The sequence below is a fragment of the Rhinopithecus roxellana genome, chromosome 10 (genome assembly GCF_007565055.1).
Source record: "Rhinopithecus roxellana isolate Shanxi Qingling chromosome 10, ASM756505v1, whole genome shotgun sequence".
Lineage (NCBI taxonomy): Eukaryota > Metazoa > Chordata > Mammalia > Primates > Cercopithecidae > Rhinopithecus > Rhinopithecus roxellana.
The window spans coordinates 134,826,687-134,842,102 of record NC_044558.1 but is presented as its reverse complement, the minus strand read 5'-3'; the positions used below and the strand labels follow the sequence as shown (position 1 = coordinate 134,842,102).

The 15,416-nt window shown below is 36.2% G+C and overlaps 1 protein-coding gene across 6 annotated transcripts in view; it reads right to left on the bottom strand.

Moving 5' to 3' along the window:
* Positions 1–15,416, bottom strand: part of ARNTL2 (aryl hydrocarbon receptor nuclear translocator like 2) — a 69,576-nt gene that overhangs the window by 33,048 nt on the left and 21,112 nt on the right. For 3 of the 6 annotated variants that reach the window (XM_030939840.1, XM_010379864.2, XM_030939841.1), the window contains exons 2-3: positions 7,271–7,421; positions 5,466–5,567 (exon numbers count right to left, since the gene is read on the bottom strand). In XM_030939840.1, the coding sequence (XP_030795700.1) occupies positions 5,466–5,567; positions 7,271–7,421 (253 nt within the window). Of the gene's footprint in view, positions 1–5,465; positions 5,568–7,270; positions 7,422–15,416 lie in introns of those variants that run through there. The other 3 variants (XM_030939842.1, XM_010379865.2, XM_030939843.1) reach the window with 2 other exon arrangements.

The window sequence follows — 15,416 nt, the reverse complement described above, 5'->3', positions numbered from 1 at the left end:
TTCATAGAATTAACATTAAAGTTATTAAGATCATTGATGGCTTAACCAAAAACTTTATGATAGCTACATTAAAACAGCCTGAAAATGGATTAAGAATTCCAGATCTTTAATCAAAAGGAATTTATTTTGCCTAAAAATCCATCTGGATGGTAACAAATATTGAAAACTGGAAACTCTTGCAAATAATATTAATTTTCACATTAGCATAGTTCCTAGTATCAGAAATGTACTCACCAGACCATTACTAAAATGAAAAACATTGGTGGTGATAAAAGACTGTCAGCATTTAAAAATTATGCAGGCTGCATAGCTTTTAAAAATATGTAATCTTAAAAGACATATTTCCAAATGTATCGTTTTGTGAGAGATTTGAAAAATTCCAGGAAAAGCACCCATAATCCCATCTGGAAGTAATCACAGTTAATATTCTAACATGTCTCCTTCCTGCGTTTCCTAAACATGTAGATACATACAATGATTATTTAACTTAGCCATGGTGTATGGGTACCATGTGGATATTTCTGTGTGTTCTACATATAGAATAAATAAAACTCAGATCATAGTATATAATTTTCATGTCTTGTCTTACTCATTTAACACTCTAACATGAATATTTCTGCATAGTTTCACATATTCTTGGAGAACATAATTTGAAATGATTAAATAGTAGCCCATTGATTAGTTAAATCATAATTTATTCGCTTGCTATTGTTGGATATTTCAACATTCTAATATTTTCAATATCATAAATAATATGGCTAAGAATATTGTGATGTGTGCATCTCGAATTATACTCTAGGATAAATTCCTAGGAGTACAATTTATGGATAAATATTTTAAGGCTTCTGATTCATCTTAACAAATTTCCTTCTTTACAGATATTTAACAATGAACATTTTTCAGGCTTTGAAAAAAGTTTGGCCTACTTTAGAACTGTCTTATTCAGGTGAACTCTTTTGAAGTTTTAATATTTTTCTACTTAAAAAAAGATAACGCTTATAGAAAAGTTAATCAAATTTATAAAGAGATGCTTATAAATATTCCAAATAAAAAAGACCACAAAGACTAACACTTAATCAAGTGGTGCTTTTCCTTTTCACAATTTCAATCAAGAAGAGCTTTTATATTTATGGTACTTTATCAAAAATATTTCCACACTAGATTCTCACAGCACAGTGATGAAGTTATTACTATCCCCATTTTACAGATGGAGTTGAGTAAAGTTTATGACTGTCCAAGGTCCCATAACTAGTAGGAGGCCAAGTGAAGACTATTCAACACAGGCTGGCCTTCCACTATGCTTGACCTGGTGTGCCTTCCACCATACCTGGTCATTTCTCTCACCACTGTCAGCCTGTTGTGTGGCTGGTACAAATAAAATTAAACGGTTTCTCTGAGGCAAAAGAGAGGGTCAGATTAAGTCAGCTTCTTTTCTCTTTTTAGCCATCTTAAAGGAATGAACAGAAAACAATTATATGGGTCAATAACTTTCTTCCTAATAGTCTGGAATTATATATAATTGTCCCTCAGCATCCGTGGGGGACTGGCTCCAGCACCTCCTGCAGATACCAAAACCGGTGGATGTTCAAGTCTCTTCGTAGTATTTGCATATAACCTACGCACATCCTCCCATATACTTTAAATCATCTCCAGATTACTTACAATACCTAATCAATGTAAATGCTATGTAAATTGTTGTTCTACAGTACTGTTTAGAGAATAATAACAAGAAAAATAAGTTTGGATCTGTTCAGTACAGACTTGTTTTTCTGGATATTTTCAATTTTTGGTTGGTTGCCCATAGATATGAAGGACTGACTATATATATGTACATTACTTCAATTTCAAAAGGTAAACTTTGACCTTTTAAGATCATGTTTTTGCTTTGATCATTGGCATTTTAGCAAATGAACTCACTAAGTGAATTTGCCTCCTTGGTGAAATTCAAATATACTGTACTTATTAAATGCAAATACTCTTCTATTTAATGGCCCCTGGCAGAATAGAATAAAGGCAAGATCTTGTTAGTCAAACAGTTCATTTTTTTGTTTGTAGGACAAATCTAGATAATTAGTAAATTTGGTCTATAATCCTAACATTTTATAAATTTTTATAAATGTATTTTAATAAGCTTCCTGATATTAATAATATTCACATTACTGGGATACATTTTCTTAGTGTAGCACCTTACATTACAGTAATAGAATTTCAAACACAATGCAAAGTTTTCTTGAAAACTATTTTCACTGCATTTTGAATGAAATGTAGGCATTCTTTCTAAATCAACCAAAGACAAAGTTAGAGGCAGATGCAATCTCAAAATATTCCCCAGATGTGCCACTTGTCAGGCGTTCCTCTTTTTGAAACGTGCTTCCTTTGATTTCTGTGTGCCGCTCCCACTTCAGAGCCATGCCTTCACATAGTCTGGGCAGGCTTCCCCTCATCTTGTACTATCTGTAGGTCAGCACCCCCAGAGTATATCCTCAGCCCCCAGTCTCCCCACTCCATAAGCTTCTCCCAGTGACGTCACCCACATCATCAGTTCAAGTACTTTTTGTGCATTAATGATGTCTGAGTCTCTAACTCCAGGCCAGGCCTCCACCCTGAGCTCCAAATCCTCATGTCCATCTTCCTGCTTGAAGGTTCTATAAATATCCCATTCTTAGTGTGTCCAGAACTCAACTCATCATCTTTGCCTCAATATAAGTGAATGAAAATACCACCCTCCATCTAGGAGCCCAAGTCAGAAAACGTGGGCACACTTTATATCCTCCTCCCAATGAACAATCATGAAGTCCTATTGATCCTATCTTCTAAGTGTGTCATATGTCCCTTCCTTTCCCTCCCCTTCCTATCCAGGGCCACTCTCTTTGATTGAAGCTCGGAAAACCTCATCCTTGGCAAGAGCTACTCTCCGTGGTTCTCTCTGCCTACTGGATCTTCCTCCTTCAAACCATCCTCCATGCTGTTTCCAGGGTGATTCTTTGAAAACTGTAAGACTGTACCACTCACACCTACCAGGAGGGCTATAATCAAGCAATTGAAAATAATAAGGATCAGTGAGGATGTGAAGAAAATGGAACTCTTGTACACTACTCATGGTAATGTAATGTCATGCAGTCACCGTGGAAAACAGTATAGCAGTTCCTCAAAAACTGAACAGAATTATCACATAACCCAGCAACTCTCTCCTAGGCATATATCCAATATAATGGAAAGCAAGGACTAAAACAGGTATTTGTACATCAGTGTTCATGGCAGCATTATTCACAATAGCCAAAAAGTGGAAATAACCCATCAACAGAGGACTGGATAAATCAAATATGGTATATATACACAGTGGAATATTATTCAGCCATAAACAGCAATGAAATTCTGACACATGCTATAATATGGATGAAACTTGAAGACATTATGCTAAGTGAAATAAGTCAGACAAAAGAACAAACATCATATAATTCCACTTTGTTTTTTTTTTTTTAAGATGGAGTCTCGCTCTGCCGCCCAGGCTGGAGTGCAGTGGCACGATCTTGGCTCACTGCAACCTCTGCCTCCTGGGTTTAAGCAATTCTCCTGCTTCAGTTTCCCAAGTAGCTGGGACTACAGGTGCCTGCCACCACGCCTGGCTAATTTTTTGTATTTTAGTAGAGACAGGGTTTCACCGTGTTGCACAGGCTGTTTGCAAACTCCTAAGCTGAGGCAATCCAACTGCCTCGGACTCCCACTTATGTGAAATATCTAGAATAAGCAAATTCATAGAGCCAGAAAATGCACTAGAGGTTAGCAAGGGATTGGGAGAGAGGAGAATGGAAATGCTGTTGTTTATGGGCACAGAGTTTTTCTTTGGGGTGATTCAAAAGTTTTAGAAATAGAGGTGATGGTCTATAATACTGACTATAATTGATGTCAATTAATTGTACACTTAATAGTGGTTCAAATGGCAAATTTCATGTTATTTAAATATATATGTGTGTTTGCGTATACATGTGTGTGTGTGTATTTACCATAATAAAAAAGTGAAAAAGTGCAGAGGCAATCAATTCTTTAAAAAATATAAATCTGATCAAGTTCTTCTCATGCTTAGAATTCTTCAGTTTTCCTACTGCATTCAAGACAGTTTTCAGATTCTTCAGTTCAGCAGATCTTTCATGACTCAGTTTGTGTTTATCCCTCAAATCTCATAGCTCACCTCCCTCTAAGTGCACCCTCTGCTCTATGGTGACAACCACTCATTTCCTGATCAGGAGTATGCAACTACATACCTGTATGCCTGCACAGTTGTTCTTTTCACCTAAAATATCTTTTCCACTCCTGCTCTGTAGACTCACTTCTTCTCTTCTGTTTTTAAATGTATTTTTATAGAGATAGGGTCTCACTCTGTCACCCAGGCTGGAAGGCAGTGGCGTGACCATAGCTCACTGCAGCCTCGAACTTCTGGGCTCAAGCATTCTTCCCACCTCTGCCTCCCAAAGTGCTAGGATTACAGGCATGAGCTATCATACCTGGCTGTAGACTTACTTCTCTTTTTCATTTAAAACTTAGCTTAAGTCAACTTTTCCAGGAAACATTTAAATCTTACTTAAATGCCTAACTTTATGTGCTGACATAGTACCCAGGGTCTCCATTATAGCAGTTATGATGATGTAAAATAATTGTTTGTATCTTTTCCACTTGCACAAGTTTCCTGTACCATTGTGTCTCTATCTCTCCTAGTCTACTGACTGTCACATAGTAGCAACCCAATAAATGTTTAATGACTACATTCCACAGATTCATCAAAGACCCTTTTAAAGAACCAGCTCTCCGGCCAGGTGCGGTGGCTCACGCCTATAATCCCAGCACTTTGGGAGGCCGAGGCGGGTGGATCATGAAGTCGAGATTGAGACCATCCTGGCCAACATGGTGAAACCCCATCTCTACTAAAAATACAAAAATCAGTCGGGCATAGTGGCAGGCACCTGTAGTCCCAGTTACTTGGGAAGCTGAGGCAGGAGAATCACTTGAACCCAGGAGGCAGAGGTTGCAGTGAGCCGAGACTGCACCACTGCACTCCAGCCTGGCGACAGAGTGAGACTCTGTCTCAAAAAAAGAAAAAAAAAAAGAACCAGCTCTCCATTCAAAACCAACAGTGCCACAGAAAGGGTGGACATTCTCACATATTCTTTGTTTTTAAAAATATCCAGCACTCTGAGGCTATGTGAGTGAAATCAGCCTCACCTATTGACTGGCTTTCCTGCACTGAGTCCTGGGGAACGACACTATATAGTCAGCACCACATACTTTGACATCCATAATTTCATTAAAGGGAACGGAAACTGGTAGGATAAAGGAAGCATTGGGGCAGAAAAGAGAAGCTCTGGGATAGATGATGAGCAAATCAATGGTACATGTATTATGTTTTCACTGCCACTCTATGCCCTCTTCAAGTAGGGGAGGGAGTATGTCAAAAATGGTCCAGGACTTACCTGCTGCCACGGGAGGCTGATATTTCTATCCTTGTTGAAAGAAGATAGGTAAGGGGATTCTGAGAAAGCTTTTCCACCACTTTTTCTGTCATGATTCCTGACCTGGAAGGAAGGAGGCCTTGGGTCACCCCCTACCCAGATGTTCTGGGAATGGACAGCAAGCCTGTCCTCAAGTGGAGAAAGCAGCCCACTCTGTCCAGCGACCCAGTGACAGGAAGTTGGGTGAAGTGGAGAAAATACCACATCTGGAATCAGGCATTCTAACAAGCTGTGTGATGCTGGGCAAACTGCTTGACATTTCTGAGTTCTAGCTTTTTCCTTTTCTAAAATGTGAGTAGTTGCCTAAATAATCTTCAGTGTTGCTTGCTGACAAAAAAATGTCGGTACTGTCAGTACTTTGCATGTTTCTTATATTTTTGCACTGACCCCACTTTCCATTTCACCCCCAAACCACTGCAGGGTCTCATCTGTGCCCCGCCATGTGGCACGAAGCTGGGCTACCTCTATATTCACTGTTCCCACTTCAATTGCTGAAACCATATTTAGACACCAAGAAAGAACAGCGGTGCTTATGATTCTGAAGAATAAAGAAGCAAATAAAAAGAACAGTCACTTTTAGCTCAAGTTAAGTGGGGGCTATTGACTGATAATTTAGGATGGAAAACTGCTAGATAGTCTAAAAAGACTGTCACTTCATCAACTATAGTTTTCAGAAGCATCCATGTTAATGGAAGAGACTAAGGGAACAGAGACAACTAAAAACAGTAGAAAACCTTCCAATCCTTTGTATGTGGCGTGGGAAGTGCTTTAGTATTTACTCTACTGTCTTGGGAACTGAAGCTAAATTATAAAGTGTATTGGGAAGAACTGAGTTAAAAAGAGCCAGCATGTGCCCACTTTGTAAATAAAGAGCTGAATACCATCCCCCAACAACAACAACAAAAAAGAGCCAGGATGTTTTATTATGTCCTTATCTTGACCTTCAACTCCCAACTCAGGATTTTTCCCTTCATTCATGATGGAGTACTGTCATCAACTCTCACATTTATGTAAAGTACCAGCCTATGATGAGTTGCTCTAGACGGCTATCTTTATTTTTCCTTAATGTTTTCTAAATTTTATACCTATTTATTCAGAGATGGGGTCTTGCTGGTCTCAAACATCTGGGCTCAAATGAACCTACCTCAGCCTCCCACGTAGCTAAGCAGTACTGCAGGCGTGTGCCACTGTACCTGGCTTGCCCTCATGTTTTCACTATATAAACTCCAGCTTTGGGGAAGTCATTAAAGAATATTTAGGACTGAAGCTGCAGGGGTAACAAAAATAAATAAGGAGACAGTGGGTATTCTTAACATTGACTTTATTATCAATTTGACTTAATAAATACGGAAAGCACGAGTTTTATATGATTAAACTGACCACAGATAACCAAGGGTTGGTTATTCTATACATGATGAGTAAGGTGAGAAGTAGTCATTATTATTTTAAGTCAAACATCCAAGGTGTTCTCCTCATGTTTATAAGGATTTCAGTAAGGAAGGCAAGTATCTTGCCATGACCATAAACATTAACCAAATAAAACTCATGTTCCTATGTCTCTTTCAGACTCCAGCTGACCCTCTTCAGAGCTGGATGGAAAAGTTCCAAGTCAGTCATTGACAAAGGTAGCAGTTGGGTGGATAAGTACTCTCCTGTCTCCAAATGTTACCATGAACTCGGAAATAATTAAAGATTTTAAAAGGAATATTTTCCTCTTCTCCCTAGAGTCAAAGCTCTCACTGGGTTAGAGGAACAAATTCACTTACTGGGATGGGTCTGAATCACTTGCTTTGCGTTTTCGTGGCAACTCTGTCATGTGTGAGCTGAAGGACCCCATAGCTGTTGGTCCTGTCCTTGGACTCACGCGGCTGGAAACCACAGGAGCAATGCACTGGTTCTCCTCTCTCAACACTTTACCTACGGGCAGCAGAGTACAACAAGACATTTATTTTAAACATTAACTTTTACTTTGTACATATCCATATCACACATTTTAAATGACTTTTCTATCTTGATATTTAAAAAATACCAGCTAAGGCCAGGCGCGGTGGCTCATGCCTGTAATCCCAGCACTTTGTGAGGCTGAGGCGGGTGGATCACCTGAGGTCAGAAGATAAAGACCAGTCTGGCCAACACAGCGAAACCCCACCTCTATTAACGTACAAAAATAAGCCAGGTGCAATCTGGGCATCTGTAATCCCAGTTACTCGGGTGGCTGAGGCAAGAGAATCCCTTGAACCTGGGAGGTAGAGGTTGCAGTGAGCTGAGATCATGCTACTGTACTCCAGCCTGGGCAACAGAGCAAGACTCCCTCTCAAAAAAAATGTGTATATATATACATAATAAACACACACAGACACACACACATTATATCTATATATACACATTATATATATACACACATTACATATATATATCAGCCAAAACCAGCATAACAGAATGAAAGACTAATTGTGTACACTCAAGTATTAATTAAATAAGCATTTCTTAGTCCATGCTTTTAAGGCTTTCCTCCTATATTGTAAAAGAAATTTGAATATGGTAGAAAATGCAGAAAACACAGAAAAATAGAAAGGAAGGGGGAAAAACCATTTTTCCCCCAGTGTTACACCAATTAATGTTACAATGCTTTTGAGATACTTCTTCCTAGAATTTTCTTCTATAGTTATCATTAAGGTAATTGAAATCATACAGTATACAGTAGTCCCCTCTTATCTGCAGTTTGCTTTCTGTGGTTTCAGTTATGCACAACTTTGGTCTGAAAATATTAAGTGGAAAATTCCAGAAATAAATCATTCATAAGTTATTAATTGCACATGGTTCTGAGTAGCATGATGAAATCTCACACCACAGTCATCCCTCTACCTAGCATATCCACGCTGTATATGTCACCTGCCCGCAAGTTGCTTAGTAGCTGGCTAGGTTATTAGATCCACTGTTGCAGTACCACAGTGCTGGTGTTCAAAGAACCTTTATTTTGCTTAATAGTGGCCCCAAAGCACAAGAGTAATGATTCTGGCACATTGTTATAATTGTTCTATTATTAATTATTGTAGTTAATCTCTTATTATGCTAAATTTATACATTAAACTTTTATCATAGGTATGTATGTATAGGAAAAATTCATATATGTAGAGGTTGGTATTATCTGCAGTTTCAGGCATCCACTGGGGAGTCTCAGAACATATCCCCCATGGGTAAGGGGGATCGACTGTAGTCAGATTTATGCATCATTGTGACATAATAACTTTCCAGTTTTATTATAAATTCTTTATAAATGACTCTAATGGATGTATAATACATTATCATGTAGCTGTGTCCAGTTATTTAACCACTCTCCTATTGTTAGAACCGACATTTAATTTTATTTTATTTGCCAGTACAAATATGTATTTTGGTACATAAAGCTTTTTATCTACTTCTGGTTATTTTGGACAGTATCCCAGAAATGGGTTAACAAGGTCAAGAGACACCAATATTTTTAACTCTGAATTGCTAAGTGTGATTTTAAAAAATCCTTTTTGTCTCAAGTGAGGTTTATTAAATGTTTTACAAAATATAAAAATCAGAATCACTGAACCAAAATAACCTATAGTCTAAATTTGAGCCTCTGTAATTAACTATATTTCTCACATTAATATGCATATAAAAAGTTTAAGGTAATTTGTACCCAATAACACAGATTGAAAATATGTAACAATATTTACAAGGAGAATGTAATAAGTCTACAATAATAGTGGAATATTTTTAACACATCTTTGACAGTAACTGATAGATCAAGTAGTAAAAATAATGATATAGAAGATTTATCTGGCACGATCGGCAAGCTTCATATAACACACATATATGGAGCACTATGCCTAGCAGCTTGAAACACCAGTGTTCATTGTTTTTGGCCAACTATGGAGCATTTATAAAGACTGACAATATACTGGACCAAAAATCAGTCTCAAAGATTTTGACAAATTAGTATCATACATAAAACATTTTCTGACTTCAGTGTAATTGTGTTGGAAGTCAGTAACAAAAAGATAACCAGAAAATCCCTATATCTTTGTAAATCAAGAATCCCACAAATAATTTATGGGACAAGAGGAAATTCAAATGTAAAATGACAAAATATTTACAATTAAATATTAATAAAATGTCACACACAAAAATGTGTAGAGATGCATAAGCATTACTTAGAGTGAAATTTTAACAATGTTTAAAAAAAGAAAAATTGAAACTTAATAAGTAAATAATTTAAGAAATCAGAAAAAGATCAGTAAAATAAATCCAAAGAACTAGAAGAAAGAAAATCATAAATATAAGACCAGAAATAATGAAATAGAATATAAACATATAAGAGTGTAGATCAAAAAAGCTAAACAAAGTTTCTTCCAAATGATTGGAAACTCTAACAACTTTATGGCAAGATTTTCCAAAGAAAAAGACGTACAAAAAAATAATAAATTTGGGGTCATAATTTACATGCACAAGAAATTTTAAAGATAATAAAATACCATTAAAAATCATGCTAAATATTTAAAAATTTAGATGGAGTATTTTCTATAGAATTTTAACTTACCTAAATTGAAACAAAGAGAAATAAAAACCTGAATATTCCTATATCCTTCCTTACACAAACTATTCCACTATATGAAAAAAGAGGGACTACCTTGACCCTCAACTTTTCTTTGTCAAGGAGGCTTACATAATTTTGATATGAAAACCTGACAATGACAGTACAAAAGGAAAATTACAGGCCAATCTCATTCATAAACAAAAATACAAAAATCTTAATAAAACATTATCAAACAAAATTCAGAAATGTATAAAAATAACCATCCATCATGACTAAGATAGTTTCATCCTAGGGATGCAGGAGTACCTTCATATTAGTAACTAATGAATATAATTTACTACAATAACAAATAAATGAAAAACTATACAATCATCTCAGTAAATGTAGAAATACTAATGAAGAAATATTGAAAGTGTTCTTTTTAGGATCAGAAACAAGAACACCCTTATTTAATTCTATATTAGAAGAGCTCACAGTAGGGTAAGGCAAGAAAAAGAAAAATGAAATATAAAATCAAGAAATAAAATTGTTTTGCTCTTATTGAGAAATGATATGATTGACTACATAGAAAATCCAAAATAATCAACATATAAATCATTAAAGTTAGAGGATACAGCAAGTTGGCGGTATATAAAACAATATGTAAAAATCAACTGCCTTTCTATCCAAAGTAACAAATGGTAAGAAAATGATATTTAAAAGATAGAATGTATAATAATCTGAAAAATACAGAGTATCTATAAAGAATAAACCTAACAAATGTATAAGGTCTTTATGGAAAAAACTAAAACTTTATTTAAAATATTTTGAAAGATCCAAATAAATGGAAAGATATGCCAGGCTTTTGAATCGGAGGCTTCAATATACTAAAGATGTAAATTATCCTAAAATAGATGTGCAATTCCTCTCAAAATACTTAATTTTTTGGTGGAAGCTCTCAAGTGGAATATACAACTATGCGAACTGTATACAGAAGAACAATGGGTCCTGAATAACCAAGGAAAAGGTGGGAACACTAGCCCTATCAGATATCAAGACTTGTAAAGGCACAGTAATTAAGACAGTGTAGTACTGGCATGAGGATAGATAGATGAATGGAAGAGAACAAAGAGCCCAGACATGTAATATGGACATCTGCTAAATATCAGAGGTGGTATTTCAGATCAATGTGGGAGAAAAAAATCACTTTTTAATAAATGGTCTGGGATCAATTGGTTTTCTCTATGGAAAAGATGAAACCAGACTCCCTGTGTTACACCAAATACAAAAACAAATCCAGTTGAATTTGAGACCTAAATGTAAAAAACAAAAATAGAATAGAGAAACTTTTGCTATGGTTTGAGTGTTTGTGTTCCTCCAAAATTCATGTGGAAACTTAATTCCCAGTTCAACAATATTAAAAGGTGGGGCCACTAGGAGGTGATTAGGTCATGCACACTCCACCCTCAGAGATGGGATTAGTGCCACCGTGAAAGGGCTGAGAGGATAAGTTTGTCCCTTCCATTCCTTTGCCTCTTCCGCCAAGTGAGGATACAGCAAGAAGATACCATTGTAGAAGCAGAAGGAGCAGCCTTCACCAGACAGTGAACTTGCCCGTGCCTTCATCTTGGACTTCCCAGCCTCTAGAATTGTCAGAAATAACAACTTGTTGTTTATAAATTACCCAGCCAAAGGTGTTTTGTTATAACAGCAGCAATAGACTAAGACAACTCTAAAGGAGGGAGAGTATTTTTATTTCATAGAAAGAAATTCCCAAGACATAAAATGTAAAAACAATAAAGGAAAAGATTGTTAAATGTGACAATTTTTAAGTTAATGTTGATCAAAAGACACTACAAAGAGAATGAAACCACAAGCCACAAACTGGGAAAAGATATTTGTTAGACATATAAACAGCAAAGGGTTAGTATTCAGATTATATAAAGAATGGCTTTGAATCAATAAGAAAAAGACCAATGACTCAATAGAAAACTGGATAAAATATTTGAATAGGCATTCATAAAAGAAATTCCGGTTGTCAACACATGGATGAAAAGATACTCAATCTCATTGGTAACCAGGAAAATCCTAAGGAAACTGTAGTGATATACTAATATATGATGGCTACAATCGAAAAATTTGATGATATCAAGTGTTGGTGAGGATGTGGAGCAATGGAAAGGCTCATGCTCTGCTGGCAGGAATGTAAGTTGCTACAGCCACTTTGGAAACCATATATAATAAAGGTGAACACATATATAATATATGACTTGGCATTGCCCTCCTAGGCATATGGAAAAACTCTTACTGTGTATTAGCTGACAGGTGTAAGAAATGCATTAGCAACATTGCTTGTAACTGAACAACAACCACAAAAACTTGAGAAAACTGGAAACTTTAAATTTTCATCAGCAAAATGGGTCCATTGCTTAGTTACTGAAGGGAATACTAACAGCAACAAAAATGAATGAAGCCCAGCTATACTCAACACAAATGAATCAAATAACATAATGCTGGCCAGGTGCAGTGGCTCATGCCTATAATTCCAGCATGAAGACTTGGAAGGCCAAGGTAAGAGGACCACGTAAGGCCAGAAGTTTGAGACCAGTCTGGGCAACACAGCGAGATGCTGTCTCTACAAAAAAATTTTAAAACTAGCCAAGCATGGTGGTGCGCACATATAGTCCTAGCTACTCAGGAGGCTGAGGTGGGAGGATTGCCTGAGTTCAGGAGTTGAGGGTTACAGTGAGCGTGCTGCACTCCAGCCTGGGTGACAGAGTGAGACCCTGTCTTCTAAAACAAACAACAACGACAACAACAACAACGAAAAACCATAATGCTGAGGGGAAAAAATCACAGTCAAAAACACATTGCATGTTTTTAAAAATTTATATAAAGTTCAAAAACAACTAAAAAAAAAAGTAAAACTAATCAATTTTAGGAATATCTGGTTTTTTTCAGAGGTTTTTTGTTTGTTTTGTTTGTGTATAGAGATCTCTCCCTATACAGAAAGCAAGGGGCTAGTTAAGACAAAAGTCAGAACAGTGGTTCTCTTCAGGAAAAGAAAGGGGGGTATGACCATGAAGGACACACAGGGACTTCTAAGGAATTCATGTTCTACCTCTTTCACAGATCAATGTCTTATCTTTCTTCTTTAAACAACACACATTATTTTTACCATCTTCACAGGTATAATAGATCTCACGATAAAGAAGTGGGGAGAATAATTTTACCAGTGACCATAGCGCACTTGGGAATTAAGTTTCCAGTCTACAACATCCCAAGACTTACTTCTAGGCCTGGATTCTCTAAATGGGACCAGTTCAGGATCACCACATACCACAAGAGATCAAATATGGCTTCAGCTTCTAGACTTCATTCTAATGGATTTTGAATGACAGATTACCATCTGTCTCCACAGAAAAGTGCAGGGAATTTGTTTCATCAAATGACAAATCAAAAGGAAAAATTCACTCCTGTTAAACTACAGCATACCCTGGAATATATAATACCAGACCCCCAACCACTCCCCCTACTTCCAACACACACTCTGCAAGCACATTCTTTCCCTCACATAAGTTCAGAGACAGAAATAAAATAAAGATTTTTTTTTTTTTTGCCTCCCATTCTGGGAAGCATGATCTTCACATGTTTCTATCCTACTTCCTTATTAACCTTTAAATAAAAAATGTGAATTATCTCCAGACAGGCAGAATAGTCTTCTCTTGACAAAATAAAAATGTGAAGCGTTAAAGGTCTTTATGTTCTTTAATGGGTGGGGAGTACTGCCTTATAATTAGCTATGTTCCATTGACTCTGACTATGTCAGTAGAAGTATATTCAAAACAAAGGGCTTTCTGTAAGCAAAAGGAAAATATGGGTTAGTGAGACTAGTTAGTTTTAGCTGAAAGGATCCGTTCTTTGGAAATAATCTCCATGATGCAGATTCTTATTTTTCTTAGTAGGTGACTCATAATTTAAGGAGTAAAAATTTCATTTTTAACTTTCCAGTTTGCTTGACTTTCTGCCTCTACATATACATCTGCAGAAGATGAGACCATGTGTTAGGAATTGAAGTTCAGCCCTGCTTTTATATAACTCATTGTGGAGGTATATGATTTAAAATGTTTTGATATTGTCTTTCCTCGCCAAATTGAGTGACTTCTCAGTGGTGAATGTAATGTATGTTCTTTGACACTCAACAAAATAATACAGAATTTAGGTTAAGTGAAGATATTGTGATTGCCTTTTTATAAAGAAAGTTTGTGATTTTACTTAAAATGAGATTAGCATTAAATCTCACTCCACTCTACGTCTGTCTCCCTGGTGATGATAATCCATCTTGCAATATTTCAAAGGTCTATTATTTAGTATCAATTCCTCAAGGAGGAAAATAAATTATGGGAAATGAGCAGCTGTTTGGAAGTCATAACCGAGGGAAGCCAAGTAGCCACTTGGTTTAGGCTCATAGTTACAAAGGTGTTCAAATTTGGAATCTGGCATTGTGGTTGAAAGAGAATACACGTTGCATATACGCACATATGCACACACACATTCACAGAAGCCATGGCAGGATGGGAAAATTTTTCAGTTTTCATAGAACTTTAAAACTTTTGTTCCATTACCTACTTTCACAGCCAATAGTGTGCAATATCTTAAAATTTGTGTACGTTTTCATTATCTTGTAAATAACTTTTGGTTAAAAATAATTTATTCTGTGTAAATGTTTAAATTACTTCCTTGAGAAATAAAAAAGTGGCCTTTTTAACTTCTGAGAGTCCAAACCCAGAAAATCTTTGTGGTCCCATCTACCTACTACCTTATTAGTACTGGTTTTTTTTGGACAAATCACTTAACATAACCAACCCTGTTTCTTTAAGATGGAGGAAATTTCCCACAAACTACATTTGTTTGTTTCAGAATCAAATTAAAAAAAGTACATGAAATCTGGTTGAAAACCAGAAGCTTACTGATGCTAATTAAGTAACTAGCCCAGCAAAAATGTGTGGACATTGTTGGTGAGCCACTGTAGATGCCTAAGGTGTCAGTTAGGTAAACAACATTGAGTTAATGTTGTTGCTTTATTTTTAATTATAAAGCTGTTAACCTTTTTATCTTGAAATAATTGCAGGTTGGCAAAGGTAGTGTAAAGAATTCCCATATACCCTTCAATAATATTCCCCAAATGATAATGTCAGTCTTAACCCCAGCATAATCATCAAGATCAGGAAATTAATACTGACATACAATTATTATCTAATTTAGAGATCTTATACAAATTTTGTCAATTGTCCTAATGTCCTTTGCTGGTCCAGGATCACACAATGCATTTAACACCTGCCGCCTGTCCTTTGTTTCCTTTCCTC